Below are 22086 nucleotides of genomic sequence, written 5' to 3'. Positions count from 1 at the left end.
GGTGAAAGAATAGTTACTTGAATACACAGTTTGCTGCAACAGAACCGAGAATTTGACTATATTGGATAACAGGCATTAGCATTGATCATTTCTAATGTTGGAAAGCTTACACTTCTGACAACTGTACCATACCACATATCATACCAGAGAAAACATCTTTATTTATAAAAATCTATAGTTTAAGGTCTGGATACTCTATAGTTCTCTTGTTAAAATATGTGAGAAGGCTAACTGACAAATCTTTCTTGGAGAGAGGGGGTTAAAAAATATATACTTTTCAATTTAGTGCACGAATTCTACTAATAGGAATAAATCTTAAGGTAATCATCTGTCAACTCAGAGACAAGTATGTGGTACAAACGTATTAAAAGCAGCACTAAAAATTAAAAAAAAATAACATCTAAAAACTTATAAAGGGTCAGTGAGATAGCTTATCAGTAGAGCTCAAGATTTGCAAGTTAGAGTCCCCAAGGTTGATCCCAAACACTTTATATGGCAGATGTGAGTGGTGCTCTGCTCTCTTTTATCACTCTCTTTTCTCTCTCTAATAGAAAGACATAAATCCAAAAAAAAAAAAATAAAAACCCACTCAAATTCAAGATATGGAGAACTGTTCAATAAAGCATATTTATTAAGCAGAATTAACATTTGTATTATTCATATAAAATAAGGTAGAAAATTGTAGAAAATGGGACAAAATATATAAAGCTGCTATCTCTAGATGGTGAAATTATGGATAAGTTATTACCTATCAATGTATCTATTTTCCTAATTTTCCACAATGAATTCACAGTGTGTGTGTGTACTCACACCACTATACCCACCCACATACACAATAGGGAACTTTAAATAGTTTCTAGTTTCCTGCACATTATGCCCTCTGATATCAAATCTCCCATAAACACATCTTGGCTCAGTTCAAATAGAAGAAAAGACTTAGTTAAAACTGATTTTCTCTAAAAATGTCTAGTACTTTCCAAGTCTACTGAATTAACAATAGCACTGTCAGGGCCAGGAGATGGCTTATCCTGTAGAGAGCACATGCTACCATGCACAAGGATTCGAGTTTGAATTCTCAGACACCACATGGGAACACAATGCAAAGAGGAAGCTTCATGAGCAGTGGGTCAGTGTCATGGTGTTCCTCCTTCTTTTTATCCCTCTCTGATCTCCCTAAAAAGAATAAACATGAGGCCATCAGGAATAGTGAAGTCTCAGATGTGAAACTCCAGTGAAAACTCTGGCAGCAAAAAAGTAAAGCAAAACAAAGAAATGTTATCACTGCTTACATACTAGATAGTTGATATAATTTCTGGATCTACAAAAAGAAAAGTGAAAGTATACAAACATGAAAATAATTTGCAAATATATTATACAAAATAATTGGAACTGAATTGAAAATATCCAGCTCAAATTTGGTGTCAAAGTCATTTTAGTTCTAGTTCAAAACTAATTTTCAAGCATTATTTATAAAAGTTCAAGCTATCTGAAAACCTCTGAGGTATATTTACACTAAAGTTCTATTTTGAGCACACCTTTTACTGAAATAATCAGTTTTAGTATTTCAAGCCAAGGAAAACATCCACTGTTCTTAGAGAAGAAAAATAACACTTTTGGGATTGAGTATCTCAAATTTGCTCATAGAACTAAATGTTTTATAAGAAATTAACCCCTCAAATTCACCAGTATGAATTCACCTTTATATATTATTTTCTGTCTGGCTGGGAGTATGAATTGACCTGTCAACACCCATGTTCAGCGGGGAAGCAATTACACAAGCCAGACCTCCCACCTTCTGCATCCCATAACGACCCTGGGTCCATACTCCCAGAGGGATAAAGAATGGGAAAGCTTCCAGTGGAAGGGATGGCATATGGAGTTCTGGTGGTGGGAACTGTGTGGAGTTGTGCCCCTCTTGTCCTGTGGTCTTGTCAATATTTCCATTTTACAAATAATAATAAAAAATAAAATAAAAAAATTATTTTCTGTCTAAGACTATTAAGCCTGAAACAGTCTGATTTACATAAAGCAAGATTAATTTTTTTAAAGGAAGACAAAACAAAACAAATCCTGGAAAAATCTCTACTTAAGTGACACAGGTATGGATTATATTCAGAGATAAAAGGATAAAGAAAAACACCTCTTTAAACTTAACTCCTCCCATGTACATAGAGCTGAAAACAAAAAATTCAGAGTTTTTAAGTTTCAAAAATTACATTTTAACAGATTGTTTTTGTATATGCCCTCTAAATGTTTACAAAGAACTATTTTTACAAAGCAACTGGGCAGCTGGATATGTCTGTTACTTTTTAGTGAATGTAGGGTCCAGACAGAAAAAGGCAGCAAATGTTTGAAATCAAGCCCACCAAATGTCATGAGGAATCTTGGTATGAAGAGCTTTTTCTGGAATGTAGATATTTTTCTTGCAAGGCTCCAGAAGAGTTTTAAGTAGTTATATTAATAACAGTACTAGAGTAAAAAAAACAAAATTCCTTTGGACACAGAATTTAATATACAGAACTTTTAGAAGAGGGTCTAATTTGAATGGGCTAGATCAGGAATTAACACAGATTTTCTTTTCTTTCTTTCTTTCTTTTTTTTTTTTTTTTGACTCTAGGGTTATCACTGGGACTGAGTACCTGAACTGCTCCTGTAACCATTTTTCTTTTTTTTTTTTTTGACAGGACAGAGAGAAATCGAGAGGGGAGGGGAAGATAGAGAGGAAGAGAGGAAGACTCCTGCAGACTTGCTTCACTGTTTGTGAAGTGACCCCCCCTGCAGGTGGGGAGACAGTGGCTCAAACCGGGATCCTTGTGCTGGTCCTTGTGCTTTGTACTATGTGCACTTAATCCAGTACGCCACTGTCTGGTCTCCATAAAGGGCCAGACAATTCTGGTTTTGTTAGCATATAGTTTCTGTTATAATGACTCAGCTCTGCCCGTATTGTGTTACACAGGCTCAGATAATACATAAGTGAATAAGGATGGCCGGTTTCCAATAAATCTTTATTTATAAGAACAGATAGAATCTGGTTTTGGCCCAGAGGCTACAGTTTTCTAACCCTCGAGCTTGACTATGTAGAGTTCACAAAGTAAAATAGGATCCCTGAATTATTTTGACCAACAACAGGCCCTAGAATTTTTGAACATTGCTTTCTTACCTGCCTGGAGAGGGCAAAGGATTATAGATGTTGCCATAGCAGCTGGTGTAAGAGTGTGCTGGGGTCTCGTACTCAGACAGTCCTACAGTTATCTGGGCCCTCCAGTTCCCGGAAGCATTTGTAGAAGATACTGGGAATAAGAATGGAAAAAGTTAACATCAGTGAGGTTACTCTAAGGTGAAATCATGTGGGCTATTTAGTTGTACACCATAATCACTTGTGTGCAGAACAGAAGAGCTGCTGCTTGTAATTAAGAGTTCCTATGCCAATCTGCCCACTTACTGGCTATGTGAGCTTGGGCAAATAACTTACCCTCTCTAAGTCTCAGTTTCTTCGTCTGTAAAGTGGGGGTTGCAATATGTTTTGTATAGGGCTGATATCCGAGTTAAATAAGGAAATGGAAGAAAATATTTAGAAATGGATCAGGGAGATAACTTAGCAGAAGAACACAGGACTAACATGCCTGAGGCCCTAGAGGTCCCAGATTCGGTTCTTGGAACCACAACATGGCAGAGCTGAGCAGCAGTGCTCCATGATGGTCTCTCTCACTTTCTTTCTCTCCTCTTATAACAAATTGTCTTAGTCCTTATAATTCACTTAGTTCTCACAAAATCTAAGAGACAATTTAAGGCCTTTTTTTTTGGCAAGTTCATCTACTTAAGCCATCTATATTCCACATATAAGTGAATAATCCAGTAGTGCCCTTCATCTCTTATTTCACTTAGCATAACTTTGGTGTATGCTGTGGTGACTTGTACATATCATGTGTGGGTATTAATATACTCCTGAAATCTTATACTTTTATAAAAATTGTTAAATCACAATAATAATAAGAATGTATGTAAATAACAGAGTTTATAGAGGTGTTTTATGTTTTAGGACCTGCTAAGGTAAATGCTAGCATGGACCAACAAAGGTGTTTTATGATCGTTTACACTTTAGATGTGCATATTTGCTTTTGCTTTCTCTCAACTTGGCTATTAAAAATGTAGACATGTTAAAAATAAGTAGATCTTAGAGAAAGTTACATTAAACCACTCAGCACTGTACCTGCACCAATGAAACACTTAACCATTGATAAATATTGTCACTATTAGTGGACACAAGGTTACCTGAAAGTCAAGTTATAAAAAATAATCAAAAAGACAAGTCAGGAGAATAACCTCACACATTGAGAGAATTTTCCTATTCAGCTTATAATGGCCACATGTAGTAGGCTTCAGTTGCAAAAGTAAAGTGGCAAATTTGAGTTTAAGTGGCCTTTAGAGGAAAAGTATTCCATAAATTGCCTTAATTATTCCTCAGCCAAAGTTAACATTAGCGACTAGCAGGACCAAGACTTTTTTTTTCCCCTTTAAAAAAATGTTTGTTGGCAGATAAGTGGCTGAGCAAGTTGTGGTACATATACACAATGGAATACTACTCAGCTATTAAAAACAGTGACTTCACCGTTTTCAGCCGATCTTGGATGGAGCTTGAAAAAATCAAGTTAAGTGAAATAAGTCAGAAACAGAAAGATGAATATGGGATGATCTCACCCTTAGGCAGAAGTTGAAAAACAAGATCAGAAGAGAAAACACAAGTGGAACCTGAACTGGAGTTGGTGTATTGCCCCAAAGTAAAAGACTCTGGAGTGGGTGGGATGGGGGAGGGGGAGAATATAGGTCTAAAAAGGATGACAGAGGACCTAGTGGGGGTTGTATTGTTATATGGAAAACTGGGAAATGTTATGCATGTACAAACTACTGTATTTACTATCAAATGTAAAACATTAATTTTCCAATAAAGAAATAAAAAAATTTGTGGGGGAGCATTGGTATACTCAGTTAAGCGACACAGTACTATGTGCAAGGACCTGGGTTTGAGCCCCAGATTCCCCACCTGTAGTGGGAACACTTCATGATGAGTGGTGAAGCAGGTCTGCAGGTGTCTATCTTTTTCTCTCCCTATCTCCCTTTCCACTCTCAATTTCTCTGTCCTATAAAATAAAAAAAAATAAGAATGTGTGTGTGTGTGTGTGTGTGTAATATAGGAAGGTTTTAAAGAACAGATTCAGTTCTACTGAGACTGAACCAGAATAAGATCAGGGTATAATCTGAGAGTGAAGTCCAAGGAGTGCCTCACCACTGGGTATTCATTGTCCTCTTTCTGGAACCAGTCCTGCTCCTTGCCTTGGATTGACAAGGTGACCACAGTGCCATACTGGTTGTTCAAGACTAAAAACCAGCACTTCTCCTGGCTCCTTCCATCTCTCTTCTATTTCCTGCTCCTGGCAGCCAGCACCCTCCTTTTCTCTCTCACACCCATAAAGTACTTATGAACAGCATTTCAAATATCATTTGTGGCCCCAGATGTCATTAAGTTTTGACTCAAGGGTGAACTATTCTCATTTGAAGCTTCTGAGACTGTCTCATAACTCCAAAAGAGGGGCTCTGAGGCGTGGTGATTAAAATGTCAGAGCTGGGATGGGATTTCAACTTCATTACATACTAGCTTTGAGGTGTGTTGCAGCATCATTTAAGATAGCTCAGCTAAAGTTGCCTCAGCCATAAAGTTAGGATAATAATAGCAAGTGTAACAACAATACCACAGAGTTATTGCATATATTACATGGGGTAGTGCACATCAGGACTTGGATATGCCATGTGACACACAATAAACAGGCAAAAAATGGTGAGAATGGGGAACAATCCAAAATGGAATTCTGAGAGAACAGACTCCATTCCCCTCAAGCTTTCTCTTTCTTTTCTTTGCTCTATTTTTTTTTTCCCACCGCTCAACTCTGATTTATGATGGCCTTGACTTTTCTAATTCTTTAAAAAGCCACACATATAGTCTGTAGGGTCTTCCTGCTAGTAATGGCAAGACCTATCCTGAGTCCCCATCATGGAAGTATGAATTCCCTTCTCACCTTTGTCCCTCATACTACTAGGTAGGACCAGTTCCTGAGTATACTCGCTCCTCTCGGCCTTGCTTAAGGAGCCATTATCCAACCTGGTGTCCTGATGACTGTCAACAGATTTCAGTCCTCCTTGCCTGGCTATTTATTTTATGAATTTATTTATTTATTTTTGTAGCATTTGGTGTGGTTTGTTTTCTGAAAATTTCTCATGGAACGCCCCAGACTTCAAGAGAAAAGGCATTCTCTAGAACAGAGCCATAAATAACAAAAAAGTAATTATAGAAGCCTTTACATGTGTTGGATGTCGTAACAGATGGGAAAGCCGTTGCGGAAGTCCAAAGTCCTGCACAAATACAAGTCAAACCCAAATAGAAATCTCCATGGAAATGCTCCTTGTCAACCACCTTATGAGACTTTTAAAAGTGCACTTTTCACTGACCATTGCACAATGACCTGAAAATCCCTATGTTATGTCTCACTAAGGTGCCATGCTTGAAAGATAAGGTAAGACCATGACCTTACATTTTCACTAGATCAAGATTCCATTCATTTCTTAGATTTTTACAATGGCTTAACATTCATACATTCATCTACTTGCTAACTGGACTGAGAGTTTATCAAGGTGAGGAACTGTCTCTCACTACTGCATTTTTAAATATCTTGAGTGTGCCTGCATGTTTGCTGAATAAATAAAACCATAAAAAGATACTCCTCTTGTCCCACCCCCATTTCTCTCTTTAAAATATTTAACACAGCAGGAGGTATGTAGTAAGTCCCCACAAATGTTACTGGAGTTGGGGTCAAAGTCAATGTGTGATGGGACTATCTCCAATCAAAATTTGTCTTTGGGGCTGGGGAGAGAGCATAATGGTCATGCAGAAGACTTTAATGCTTGAGTCTCTGAGATCCTAGCTTCAATACAGCACCACCAAAAGCCAGAGCTGAGCATTGCTCTGGTCTCTTTCTCTGCATCTCCCTCTCATAAACAATAAAATACAAAAATAAAATCTTTGAAAATCTCTTAATCAAACAGTATGTACAGTACATGTGCCTTCTGAATAGAGTGTAGGTATGCAAAGTACTTAAAACATTCCCAGGAACAGCGCTTAATAAATGACAACTCTTATCAGAATAATCAGAAGTCCTTTTTTTTTTTGTTTTATTTATTATTATTGGATAAAGACAGAGAGAAACTGAGAGGGAAAGGAGAGACAGAGAGGGAGAGAGACAGAGAGACACCTGCTGCCCTGTTTCATCACTTGTCAAGCTTTCCCCCTGCAGGTGGGGACCAGGGGCTTTGAACCTGGATCCTTGCGCACTATGAGGTGTGTGCTTAACCAGGTGCGCCATGGCCTGGCCCCATTAGAAGTCTTATATAGGTCCCCTGACATTTAAACCATTGCCTTTAGATGGTCAGATTCCTGGTGGTAAATAGGAAAGGATGTATAATTTGAATGGCTTTGTGTTTACTTAAACAATCTACTCTAGGGATTTTTTTTTTTTTTTAAATAGGACCTGAGCATAGCTCCTCCCCACTCCACCTTTTCTCTGTCTCCTGGCCTAGTGCTTGCATAATCCTGGACCCCTTCCTTCATTCAGATAAACAGAGTGGGGTAGAGTGGGCTTGGTGGGTGGTGGGGAGAAACATTACAGCATTGGAACTTCCTCTAGTACCATAGCACCTCCCCTGTGGTACTGGCACTTGAACCCGGGCTGTGTACATGGCAAGACAGGCACCTCATCTAGGAGAGCCAACCCTTTAGCTCCGAAACATAGTTTTAAGAGCTTTGATTGTCAATGTAAGGCTTAGAAAAGTGAAAACCCCTCACACAAGGAAGCACATGTGAGTAGGTACCCAGTACATGTATGATGGATTTGAATTCACAACTTGCTTTATCAGATTCATGTGACCATCATTCTTTGAGAATTGGAGAGAACTGCTTTTAAGCCAATATTTCTTTTTTTATTTGTTAAATATTTATTTATTTATTCCCTTTGTTGCCCTTGTTGTTTTTTATTGTTGTAGTTACTATTGTTGTCATTATTGTTGGATAGGCTAGAGAGAATTGGAGAGAGGAGGAGAAGACAGAGAGGGGTAGAGAAAGATAGACATCTGCAGACCTGCTTCACCGCCTGTGAAGCAACTCCCCTCATGTGGGGAGCTGGGGGCTCGAACAGGGATCTGTGCATAAGTCATTGCGCTTTGTACTATACGTGCTTAATCTGCTGTGCTACCGCCCGACTCCCTAAGCCAGTATTTCTTACTGTGGCTCCACTGGATGGTTACCACACTCATACTGGACTCCCAGGCTCAGACCTCCTGAGGGGAGTAGTTTTGATGGGGGGGGCATGAGGTAAATTAAATACAAGTATTGAGTACTTCCACAACCATCTTACCTGAAGAGTAGGAAGATGCCCGACTGCTTGGAGAACAGGGTACTTGCAGCCCAGTAAACCCCAGGCACCTCTGAGATCCCCTATCTGAGTCAAAGCTAGTCTGTGGGCTGTGTCCCTGATCCTTGTGCCCAGAAGCTCGCTGGTACCAGCCACGTAGGTGCTCTGCAACTAAGGCCTTGTGGATGTTTTTGGTGATGTGCTCTGACTTGACAGAAGCTTTCCTTGGCAACCGGAGAGTTGCATATGGATTATGGGGTGCCCGATCGACCTCATCTTCATGAAAGGACCTGCTGTAGTCCCTTGGGCGGTCATATCCATAATGAGCAGATGACCGGTAGGAAGGATTGACACTGTACTGTCCCTCCGTGTCATTCTCATAGATGTAACCACCACCGTAGTAAAGATCACACTCTGCGTATGGTGTGTATCCAGCAATATAGTAACTGGAAGTAGGCTGCTCCTGACTCTTGGAGTAGACACCATTCCTCAAACTATCCTTTTGTGCGAGGTTGGGCATACTTCCTGAATTTGAAGCTGAAACGTTCTGTTTCCTGGACCTTCTCCGGCCCCTGGCACGAGTATCCAGAGTCTGGGCGGTGTAATAGGGGCCAGCAACTGGTGTGACACAGTAATACTCAGTGCTTGATTGGCTGGTGTAGGAAGACCCGTCGTCCAGGATTTCTGTGCTGCTACTTCTTTGGGATTTGGAGAGAGAGAAAAATGGCTTATCACTGTCCATCTCAGAGAGCAGGTGGGACTGAGACTCAAGGCTTCCACTCCGCTGGCGGCAGTGCTGAGATGATTCAGGTCTGAAAGAGAAGAAAGGCAAACTTGTAAAAGAGCCACAGTAGAGGCTGAAAGAAGGTGAAAGGAAATCATGCTCAATGATTTCATAGATTCTGAACTGCAACAGTACTTAATTTTATTTTTTATTTATGAGAGAGAGAGAGGGGAGGGGAGATAGATAAGACAGGAAGAGATAGATAAGAGAGAGAACCAGATGTATAGAGCTTGAAGAAATCATGTTAAGTGAAATAAATCAAAAACAGAAAGATGAATATGGGGTGATCTCACTCTCAGGTAGAAGTTGAAAAACAAGATCAGGTCCAAAAAGGATGACAGAGGACCTAGTGGGGGTTGTATTGTTATATGGAAAACTGGGAAATTTTATGCATGTACAAACTATTGTACTTACTGTCGAATGTAAAACATTAATTCCCCAATAAAGACATTTAAAAATGACTATCAGACCTATCTTATAGTTCATATTTAATGGTTTATGATTTGAGTTTTTATATCTAAAACCTTACCACCATGTCCAAAAAAGCACTAATTTTTCTCCTGAAAATGTTATAGGTTTGTACATCATCCTTCAGTATATGAAACTTGTTTGACTTAACTTTGTGTAAGATTTAAAAAATTTTTTTTTTATTTGTTATTGGATAGAGAAAGAGAGAAACTGAGAGAGAAGGTGGAGATAGAGAGGAAGAAAGACGCCTGCAGACCTGCTTCACTGCTTGTGAAGTGACTCCCCTACAGGTGGGGAGTCAGGGGCTGCAATAGATCCTTGCGCTTTGCGCCACATGCGCTTAACCCACTGTGCTACCGCCCAACTCCCAACTTTGTGTAAGATTATCTTCTTTTTTTATTTCTTTTATGCCTCTAGGTTTAAATCACTTAAAGTGATTAAACAACATAACAAAGTAAAGCAAAACCAAAACAAATTCCCCTTCTATATGGTACTTCCATGTGGTAGGTAGGAGCTCGAACCCAGATCCTTGTATGAAGCAATGTGTGAACTCTACTGGATGAGTCACCTCCTGGCTCCAGAAAACAAAATCATAAAGCAAGCAAATAAAACCAAACAAGTCACACAAAGCTCTTACTCCAAGTGGCTGCTGCTGTAGGCGTTGCGGGTAAGAACAGGCGTGGTGGGCATGCTCCGTCCTCCCTGGGGTCGTCTCTCCAGGGTTTTGTAAGGGCTACTGTGTGTTGACAGCATTTCTCTGTGACAATAAAAAGAACTGGATAAAGAATGAGCCCTTCACCATCTGTAGCAAACTTGCCATGAGCTGATATGAAACTTACTGGAATCTGTAGGACAGAGAGGATAGGGAGAAAGCCAGGAAGGCTGTCTTTGGAGCTCATTTCCATGCTATGAATCAGCTGAGTCTAAACACAAGTGATCTGACTCTCATAGATGTGGGAAGGATAAGAAACACTTTAAAATTAGAGTGGACTGAATGGAATAGATTTAAAGTCACTGGAGTAGGGGTCAGTAAACCCTTTCTCCAGATAGAATCTAAAATCAAATATTTTGGGCTTTGCAGATTAGATGATGACTGTTCTGGCTAGTCACGAAAATAACCTCGATCTTACCTTAGTACTTGGGCGTGGCTGTGTGCTAGTAAAAAGACTACAGACACTGAGATGCAAATTTCATGTTGTAAAATATTATTGCTCTTAAATTTCTTTTCAACTATTAACAAACATAAAAATTCATTCTGAGTTCCTGGGCCATACAAACATGAATTGTAAGCTGGATTTGGCCTGTGAGCTGTTTGATGGGCCTTGGATAAGGAGACACTACCCTTAAAAATCATTTTGTTCACTTTCTAGCACATTGGAACCATGATTTTAAGATACAGGTTAAAATGATTTTGATTTTTTTTTTTACTTATGACAAAAGTATATTATGTCTAGTAGAGAAGTTAAAAATATAGATAAGAAAATTTTAAATATTCCTAATTTGATAGCTCACATATAGTCAACACCAAATATGTTTATTTTTACTTTAGCACATAGACTTGTAAACATTTATACTATTAATAAAAAAAAAAGATTGAGTGAGTCTCTTCCAAGAACTTCTTTGAAAAAATATCTAATGCTTCATTTGCATGCCTAGCTAGTTTAATGGCTATAAAATACTCCATTAAATTTACCTTAATTTAAATAACTCACTATTTCAGCATTTGAATATATATATTTTAACCTCCAGGGTTATCGCTGGGACTTGGTACCTGCAGTACAAATCCATTGCTCCTGTGGCCATTTATTTGATTTTTTTTTTTTTGGATAGGAAAGAACGAAATTGAGAGGAGAGGGGAATATAGAGAGGGGAAGAGAAACACACTTGCAGATGTGCTTTACCACTTGTGAAGCAAACCCCACCCCCAACTCCTGCAAGTGGTGAACCAAAGGCTTGAACTGGGATCCCTACATTTTGTACTATATGTGCTTAACCCATCCCCAGTAATTTCAATTTGTTATGGCCAAAAGTAGTGATATGATAAGCATCCTGTAGCTCAAAAGGAGAAATTTCCATAAGTGAAACTGATGAATCACAGAGCAAACCCATTTTAAGCTGATGGGGATGTTGGTATGATAATTTGTTTTTAGACTAATTTCCAACTCTGCTGAGAAGCAGTATAACTTACTGACTAAAGTCATATTCTCATGACAGTAGGGTGATTGAACCCAAGGCCTCACACATGGCAAGGCATACACTTTATCAACTGTACCATCTGGACCTCAGCAGACAAATAGTTTTCAAAAAGTTGTTCTGTGACCCTTCTGCACTGCTGGTGGGGATGTAAATTAGTCCATCCCTGTGGAGAGCAGTCTGGAGAACTCTCATAAGGCTAGAAGCAGACCTACCCTATGACCCTGCAATTCCTCTCCTGGGGATATATCCTAAGGAACCAAACATACCCATCCAAAAAGATTTCTGTATACCCATGTTCATAGCAGCACAATTTGTAATAGCCAAAACCTGGAAGCAACCCAAGTGTCCATCAACAGATGAGTGGTTGAGCAAGTTGTGGTATATATACACAATGGAATACTACTCAGCTATTTAAAATGGTGAATTCACCTTCTTCATCTCATCTTGGATGAACTTGAAAAAATCATGTTAAGTGAGATAAGTTAGAAACAATAGGATGATCTTACTCCTACACAGAAGCTGAAAATCAAGATCAGAAGGGAAATCACAAAGCAGAACTTGGACTGGAGTTGGTGTATTACACCAAAGTAAAAGATTCTGGGGTAGGTTGGGAGGGAGAGTACAGGTTCAAAAATGATGACAGAGAACCTAGTGGGGATTGTATTGTATTGTTATGTGGAAAACTGAGAAATTTTATGCATGTACAAAATATTGTATTTACTGTCGAATGTAAAACATTAATTCCCCAATAAAGAAATTACAGAAAAAAAATGTAAAATATCTGAATAATTTTAAGTAGTTGCCTGCCAAGATGACTATTTTGGATGTATTGAGTGAAATGCACATATTAAAGTATTTTCACATGTAAAAAAAAAGATTCTGGGGTGGGGAGAAAGTTCAGGTCCTGGAATATGATGGCAGAGGAGCACCTAGTGGGAGTTGGATTGTTATGTGGGAAACTGGGAAATGTTATACATGTACAAACTATTTATTTACTATTGACTGCAAACTGTTAATCCCCAATAAAAAAAATTTTAAAAAGTTCTGTTCTTGAATTCTTGGTTTGTGTCTCAACATGATAGGAAAGCATCAAAGATGGCACCAGGGGAGCTCCATGGATGGAGGAGAGGTGCTGTGGTGTCTTAACTCACTTCCTGTTTCTCCTGTCTCTAACTAGAAAGAATGAATGAGTTGAATCTAGGAGACTGCTGGGCAGTGTGACCCATATGTGAGGCCCTGAGTTCATTCTCCTGAAGAGCACCATTTTACACACACACACACACACACACACACACACACACACACACACACACACACACACACACACACCTATATCCTATATAAGGGAAAAAAATCTCTTTAAAATTCTTCCACTCACTACTAACAGCAAATAACTGGGTTGCTTTCTTGTTTCAGCTTCATAAAACAATGCCTTCTGAAGATTACTTTCTATGCTTCAGGTCTACAAAATAATTCTTTCTGAAAGGAGATAGGATGACATAAAAACATGTGGGCCATTTTGGAGTAAAGATCTCAGCAGGGCATTCTCTTCATAGGTGATATGACTTCTTACCGGCATGGCCTAGTTTCCACAAACTGTTCATTGATGGATGACTTTCTGAAATGGATACGATCTATTCCGAGAGATTTCGGAGGAAGAATTCTTGGAGAATGTGGTACTGAACTTGATCGCTGTCCAGCAAGTGTGAAGGCGTCATTGGCTAAAGTAAATGAATAAGGAGGTAAGTGAAAAAGTAAATATACCATGTCAATATGCTCTGAAAGAAACTGGAAGATCTGGTGAACAGATTATTCTTTTTTTTTATTTGTCTCCAGGGTTATCTATGGGGATCGGTGCCTGCACCACGAATCCACTGCTCCTGGAGGCTATTTTTTCCCTTTTGTTGCCCTTGTTGTTTATCGCTGTTATAATTATTATTGCTGTTGTCATTGCTGTCATTGTTGATGGATAGGACAGAAAGAAATTGAGAGAGAATGGGATGACAGAGAGGGGGAGAGAAGGATAGATATCTGCAGACCTGCTTTAATGCTTGTGAGGTGACCCCCCCCCCCCGCAGGTGGGGGCCAGGGGCTGGGACCAGAATCCTTATGCCGGTCCGTGCGCTTTGCACCATGTGTTCTTAATCCACTTTGCTACCGCCGGCCCCCAGATAATTCTTTTAAAGATTAAATATTTTAGGAAGTTTGCTTCTATATTTTATACACTAGACAAATTACTGAATACATTTATCAAATTTAATATAACTTTTGCCAATCTAGTAGATGACACTCTGAGCAAAGTAATTACTCAGGCAGGATGGTGATAACTTAGCTATCCCAGAATTACAGTACAGAAATATCCTGTGTAAAAATGGTCAAGAGAAAATTGGCCTGGACTACTTTTGCTCAACTTTGCTTTATTATTATTATTATTACTTTCTAAGACAGAGACAGAGAGAGCAGAGAAGTACAGAGTAAAAGAGACCACAGCACCAGAGCTTCCTTCAATGTGGTAGCAGCCAGGCCCAACCTAGGTCATGCACATGGCAAGGCAGCACACTAAGTGAACTATTTCACAAGCCCTCAACTTTTAAAGTTCTTGGATCTTCCTCTTTCACTGACCAAAGACTTACCCTGTCATTGAAAGTGATGACAATGATTTATTCTGAGTCACTAGAAGCCATAATGCTTTACACTGATATATGAATTTTCAAACTGGAATAGCAAGCATGGCCACTGAACCTCAGCCAGAGAAAGAATTCTGACATGATGGAATTTTTGTGTGTCATAAAAACTTGAAGGAAAACAAAGTAGTGAAGGTTAGTGGTTTCCCTGAATTCTGTAAAGCACATTAGTTACTCTTGTTTAAACATGAGGGATTACAAGGACATATTCTATCATCTGATTTAAAAATTCAGTTTGAAATGTAGTGAATATACACAAGCCAATAAATGCATCCTGCTGCTAAAAAAGTGATAGAATGACTTGCAACATAGTTTCTATAATGTGAAGTTCCTATGAAGGAAAATAAACTCTTAGGTCCTGGGAGGTGGTACAGTGGATAAAATGTCAGACTTCCAAGGATGAGGTGTTGAGTTTGATTTCTAGTACCCCATGTGCTAAAGGGATACTCTGGTTCTCTCTATACCCCACCCATAGATAAACAAGCATGCAAGCAAGCAAACACTCAGTTACCCCGAATACAATAAAAGTCTATCCTGTTACTTCCTGGTTTTGATATTAAACTCTTAACTTTCTAAGATGTCACCATTAGGGAAAACTGGAAAAGGGCTCTTTGTATTATTTATGCAACAAATACTTCAAAATAAAAAGTGGAAAAAAATCCTACATACTTACTCTTGTTGGGACTCTGGTTCCCTGAAGTTGTGTAGATTACATGGAACTATATCTAATATCGAGTTAGCCAGTGCTAGTCATCGTCCCAATTTCCCAACTACACTGCACAAGTGTTAGGTTGGTTGATTAGCTCTTCCAGGAGGAATGCTAACTAGGCTTTACTTTAATAAAAGTTCACTTCGGTATTTCAGTATATACATTTTAAGCCAAGAAAAGGAAGTTACTTACAATCATCATAGGTGGTAGTGTCAGACAAGGAACTGCTCTCAGATGGGATGATGTCTTCTGTGAAGAAAAATGACTTGTCTTTAGTATAGTGGTAAATTTATATATCTATAGCATGTAATAAAGCAATTTTCAATGAAGTGCACCTTATTTTTATTTAGGTAAATGTATCTAATTTCAGTGCATTAAGAATAATTAAGAGTGGGTTCATTTACTATTGAAGATATAGACATGTTATACATACAAATATCACATTGGATTATTCCTTAAAATGGAACACATTTCAAGGGAATTTAAGTTTTTACCTAGCTTTTAACCAAGTTTTTATACTGTATGAAAATTTCACTTTATACATTGTGTGTAGCCAGAGAGGTGGCACAGTGGATATACACTTGTGTGTGCTTACAACCAATGAACTAGAAAGGAAAAAAAAAATGATGCCATTTACATCATGAATGCTTAATATTATGTAGGGAAAACTTGAATTTTCTCATTTGAGAATCTATAATTGATAGTTGGGCAACTTAGTGCTTGATGTTTCTCTGAAGAAAAGGGGCCTCTCTTAGAAGAGTGTGGACATTTTTTGATTTCCAGGCTTTTCAAGTAAACCAAGGATTTCCATCTGACATGTTAAAAAGCTTTATTGGAGGGTTAGTGGTTTACAATATAGTTACTGACACATGGGTACAATTTGTCATTTCCCTGTGATAAGTGTCTGTAAAATGCTCTCACCTTCACTGTAGAACCTTTCCCACCATCAAGTGCCAGGATCCCAAGCACCCTCTATCTCTCCTCTTCCCCTCTCTCTCCAGAGTACTTTGCTTTGGTGCAATATACCACACCCTGTACAAATTTTACTTTGTATTTTCCCTTTCTGTCCTTCCCAACTGACATTTATACTAATACTAAATAGTTCCTTGTTGGTGAGTGCTGCCCTTTACATGTAGGATTTGGGACTTTTCCCTACAATAACTGGATGTCAGAAACACTCCCACATTCTGCCTTCATCAACCCAAGTATCTGCCAACATGGCAAAATATTTTGGGGCATTACCCAGGGACTATATATTGGGAGATATATAGTCCCTTGTTAAGAGTCACTGAATAAGACAGAGAAGAGTTCAGATCTTGTCTGCGTTACTTATTGGGTGTGAATTTACTGGGTAAATTACTTAACCTCTCTAAAAATCATTTGCAGTAACTCTACACAAGGGTTGAACCTAATGAAAAGTGCTAAGGTGAACGAATGTTAAATGAAATAATAGATATTAATTTTGTAACTCATCTCCTGGCAATGAACGAATACTCAGTAAATGTTAGCTATATGCTTGTTACCCATGTGCAGCTTTCTGGTAAAAAGAACTCTGGTGGATGTGCCCATAATGCTCTGAGGATTGTTGGCACTCACCAAATGTTACAAAATGTACTAAGCAAAGAGACACCTCAGAAGTGCTGGGATGCTTTGGCATATCATTCCATATTCAGCGTGGAGAACTGGTAAAGTTATAGGCAAATTAAGCTTCCAAGCCATTAAAGGGTATCTCCCCATCCAAACACAAATGTTAATCTTAATTAGACACATAGTGGAGGTTGAAAACAAGGTACCAGGATAGTCAGCTGTAAGGCAGGCTTAACCATTGGCACCATCTGCTGCCCAAACTCAGTAACTGTGAAGGTGAATACTTGAATCTTGCAGTTTGGGGGTGAATGGGCACAACCAATGGTTATGAACGTTAAATACGCTGTTAATCATGCATCTCTCTAGGACCAGAATGCAACCACCAGTGCCAAGTGGATTCATTTTTCCATTAGGCACTCCAGGTTCTCCAGCTGTAGTAGACTTAACACTGGTCAACTACATCGACAAACTGTCATTTCCCAAAAGTCAAATCTCTGCTTTATAAATCATTTGCCCTAAATCTGAATAAACTATAATCTAGTTATTATATTTATATATTTATATCAGATACAAGATATATAATTACCTTATGTCTCAGTTTAAAAAAAAAAAGAACTGTCACAGATACTTGTAACATTATATCTAGTATAAGAAGTAATCCAATTTCACAAATGTTTAAATCTGGGGAAAAAAATCCTAGAATCAAAGCAATATAACCACATTTTAACGAATGGTCACTGCTGAAACCCGTGCTAATAAATATGTAAGGCCGATTAGACTTGAGATCAACCTGAGAATTTTAATTTTACCCCCCTCCCCCAAATATCAAAGTCTTAGATACTTAGTTGACAATTTTGAAAATACAGAAAAGTATTAAGAAAAATCAAAGCCCTAGGTCTGAAAGCATCACATGAACCTGGAGAATCTCCACAGATGATGAAATAGTGCAATGATCTCCTACCTACTCCCCCATATGTATATATATTAAACTGAATTAAAAAGCAGGCCTAGGAGTGGTAGAATTTTGTATGCATGAAACTCTGATACCTCAAAAAAAGTACTTGAAATTTCACAGTGACTAGTAATTTTAATTTAATTAATTTTATTTTATAGAGACAGAGAAATTGAGAGGGAAGCAGGAGACAGAGTGGTAGAGAGGGACACTTGCAGCCTTGCTTCACTGTTCATGAAGCTTCTCCCCTACAGGTGTTGGTCAGGGACTAGAATCTGGGTTTTTGTACATGGTGACATGACCTTTATTCGTGTTCTACCTTTGATCTCTCACCAAATAAATTGGTTTGAAAGTTTCAACACCATCAATGAGCTCTCAGCCAGTTGTGCCACTGCCTGGCTCCATGATTAGTAATCTTACATACTCTACCAGGGCGTGCTAATGTTGAGATCATATTGCAGATACAATTTTCTATCTTACTTTTTTAGAGTTTATTTTACATCCTGTACATTTTGCTGGTATCTTAAAATAGCTTCCATAAATGATAAAAATCAAAAAACTACTTTCTAGCCAGATATGCCAGATAGGTCCTTAGCAAAGTACATGGTTCAGGGGCTCAGCTGTGGTACACCCAGTTGAAGGCACATGTTACTATATATACTCAAGCATGGTAAGGACTCTGCCTCAAGCCACCCATTCCCACCTGTAGGGGGAAAACGTCTTTAGTGGTGATGCAGGGTTATAGTATCTCTCTCTCCCACTCTCTTATCCCCCTGTGCTCCTCTCAATTTCTCTCTATCCTATCAAGTAGAAAGAAACAAAAAGGGGGGGGGGGAAGTACTAGATCTGTAGTATAGGCATAACCCTGGAGGCAAGAAATAAATAACACATATGGTCCCCTGCATGTTGAGATATGTTTCTTACAATAATTTTAGGCCTGTTACAATGGTTTGTTTTATTCTGTACCAAAATTTCCATCTTACGAACCAATTTTCATGCTAAAAATTAAAAGAATGAAATAATATAATAATGGCAGTAGTAAGAATGTCATTACTAATGAAGTACATATATTTATATTGAAATTCCAAACTATTTTTATCCTAGGAATCCTACCTTTATTCTGTTTTTTTTTTTTTTTTGCCTCCAGGGCTTGGTGCCTGCACCATGAATCCACTGCTCCTAGAGGCCATTTTTCCCATTTTGTTGCCTTTGTTGTTGTTGTTATTATTGCTGTTATTGTTGCTGGATAGGACAGAGTGAAACTGAGAGAGGAGGGGATGACAGAGTGAGAGAGGATAGATACCTGCAGACCTGCTTCACAGCCTGTTAAGTGACCCCACTGCCTGCAGGTGGGGAGCTGGAATTGGGATCCTTTTACCAGTCCTTGTGCTTCGCACCATGTGCGCTGAACTACTGCGCTACCACCTGGCCCCCTCTTACCTTTATTCCTGTTCTTTTATCTCTTACCAAATAAACTGGTTTAGAAGTTTTGACACCATCAAGAGTAACCATGTGACTAAAATCAGACTGACACCTTGTTACTACTAACCTGGTAAAATAACTGTTGCTTTCTGACTGGGATTCTTTCCACATCTAATTCTATATTCATTTATTGAATTTTCAATGTCCTGAAGTTTTTTCACTGCATCTGTGTAATCTTGCTTTCGTTTTTTCTTCACGGTTTTGCAAAGGTCTGGCTCATTGGCAAGTTTCTTTGCAGCTTCAACCAGCTTTTGTTGTATAAGGAAATTGCTCTCCAGTTCTTGCAAAGCAGGATCCTGAATGTGTACAATGATACCGGTTAACTTTTATGAACACATACAATCATAATCACATGTACTAGATTAGTATAACTTGTGCATTATCAAGTCAGATACTATTTGAGAATAAAATCTGTTTTACTGTCTTCTCAAACAATTTCCTAGAAGACCTTTCTGTCCCATTTACTTAAATATTTCATTAGTTTAAAATTTATTTATTTATTTATTTTCCCTTTTGTTGCCCTTGCTGTTTTCTATTGTTGTAGTTATTGTTGTTGTTGTTATTGATGTTGTTGTTGTTAGATAGGACAGAGAGAAATGGAGAGAGGAGGGGAAGACAGAGGGGGGAGAGAAAGAGAGACAGCTGCAGACACGCTTCACCGCTTGTGAAGCAACTCCCCTGCAGGTGGGGAGCCAGGGGCTCGAACCAGGATCCTTATGCCGATCCTTATGCTTTGTGCCACATGCGCTTAACCCACCGGAGTCCCAACTTTTCATTAGTTTTAAACCTCTCTCCTTTTATTAAAAAAGGGAATGACATTTCCTTCATTCAGTAAGTTGGGTGAAGATTTTTTTTCCAGAAGGCAATCTTAACCCAAGATTGATAGATACAAAATATTATAGTTATGTGCATAGTCTTAGAAATAGATACATTTGGAGGTGATTCTGCTTTCTTATAGTTTCCAGTTGCCTTAACATGACTGGACATACTGCTTGATCTTTTCAATGCTTTAGTGTTTTTCCATTTTAAGCATGGAGGTAGTATGTCTTTATAAAAGTAGGGCAAAGGACTGGGAAGACAGCTCAGTACTAGAGCACAGAATTTGCATGTTTGAAGTCCCAGGTTCAGTCCCCAGCATTACTAACATGTCAGTGCTGAGTGGTGCTCTTTTCTCTCTCTTTCATAAAAAATAAACAAAAAATATTTTCAAAACATAAATAAAAGTATGGAGAAGATTAACTGAGCCTAAGTATGTGCATCATTTAGCACAGACCTGGGTATACAGTGATCCCTCAATAAATAACTGACTATAAATATCATTGAATACGCCTGATCTCCCTCAGAGGGAAATATAAACATTATCTCCATTTCTAGGTAAAGAAAACTGAGACCTGAGAAGTGAAACTGTAGAGTAAACTCTCCAAAAGTTATTTCACCAAGAGTTATTTAGTTTTAAGTGGAAGAATATAAGGGCAGCATTCTTAACTCTTATCATCATAATGTTTCTCAAATTATAAACCTTGGCATTCACTGAATGTGCTCTGTGCTCACAGAAACAAAGCAGTGAGAAATTACTCACTTTCAACTGGACTGTGTATACAAAAGAAAAGATTAAATTGGGCTTGCATCATGTATCTTAACTGGCGAAGTAAAAAAAAAAATGCACAGCAGTGACCCAAGAAAACCAAAGAAACAAGGGAACTATACTCAACCAACAATCTTTCAGTCTCATTAGTAACACAATTCTCAGCTGATATGCATACCTCTTTACTTGGCAGTAAGTTGTCATCTAATTTGAAAGCAGTACCCACACGCCTTCTGATCTGTGGAGGTTTCTCACCTATGCTCAGCGGATATTCCTTTGGCATTTTACCTGTAAGCTCCTATAAAACAGGGTAAAAGTTGAGGGGATCTAACTGACACTGCTGGAGTTGTCAAACATGATTTGAAGAGCTCCCCAACAGCACAAAAACACTTACAGCCTCTCGTAAACAGATCTTTTTCAGTTCTTCGACTTTTTTGAGAAGTTTTTCTTGCAAAAGTTTTTCCTTCTTCTTGAGTTCAAGGATTTTCTCTCTCTTTTGTTCTTCACTGGCTTCTGAGTCTTGAGACCCTGTAAAGATGGGGGGAGGGTGGCAGGGAAGGTTTATACAAGGCATGCTTCCTTCCTCTTAAGAGGACAAAGGGTTTTAAATAATAGTTCATTTCTTTTCTCCTTGTTTCTGAACATAATCAAAGGAAACTGGAGAACATTTTCTCATGCTTTTGGGCATTAGAAAGAGGCTGGTCATAAAATGTGCCTTTTACATTTTTGCTCATTTTAGAAGAAGTAATAAAATGCTTACTATTTCATACATATTCAAGAAATATTTTATTTTTTCTGAGCAAGAGAGAAGATGTTTCTTGAGATGGTCACTTAGAATATGCTTTGCTTCAGATTCACAAGATGGTAATGGTAATTAGATAGAAAAATTCATTTTAATGACATTATATATACATCTAGTGAATAAAGTACAGAATTTTCAGTGGAAGAGCTTAGTGGTAGTAGTCACACTTAGGAGTGAGCTGAAGCTAATCGTCATGTTTGATTTTCCTATTAGAGGAAAATCAGATGGTTGTCTGTATTAATAACTAAATATTTGGAGGAAGATGCTGATGCTTTTTATGGGGAGAAAATATCCTTGTAAGACACTCACTAGGCACTCACTTTATTTGTACTTAGTGTTACTTATCCCAACCTGACTATCTGATAATTTAACTTACATTCG

General features: G+C 38.4%; 1 protein-coding gene across 6 annotated transcripts in view; it reads right to left on the bottom strand.

Annotated features, from left to right (window-relative positions):
• FRMD4B (FERM domain containing 4B) overlaps positions 1 to 22086 on the bottom strand; it is a 407614-nt gene that overhangs the window by 3812 nt on the left and 381716 nt on the right. For all 6 annotated transcript variants that reach the window (XM_060202892.1, XM_060202891.1, XM_060202894.1 and 3 more), the window contains 8 exons: positions 21298 to 21431; positions 21082 to 21201; positions 19386 to 19614; positions 15490 to 15546; positions 13478 to 13625; positions 10346 to 10465; positions 8460 to 9268; positions 3161 to 3290 (listed from right to left, as the gene is read on the bottom strand). In XM_060202892.1, the coding sequence (XP_060058875.1) occupies positions 3161 to 3290; positions 8460 to 9268; positions 10346 to 10465; positions 13478 to 13625; positions 15490 to 15546; positions 19386 to 19614; positions 21082 to 21201; positions 21298 to 21431 (1747 nt within the window). The remainder of the gene's footprint in view (positions 1 to 3160; positions 3291 to 8459; positions 9269 to 10345; positions 10466 to 13477; positions 13626 to 15489; positions 15547 to 19385; positions 19615 to 21081; positions 21202 to 21297; positions 21432 to 22086) is intronic.

The sequence above is a fragment of the Erinaceus europaeus genome, chromosome 12 (assembly GCF_950295315.1).
Source record: "Erinaceus europaeus chromosome 12, mEriEur2.1, whole genome shotgun sequence".
Classification (NCBI taxonomy): domain Eukaryota; kingdom Metazoa; phylum Chordata; class Mammalia; order Eulipotyphla; family Erinaceidae; genus Erinaceus; species Erinaceus europaeus.
Note: the sequence above shows the minus strand (reverse complement) of the source record. Positions and strands in the feature narration are given on the sequence as shown.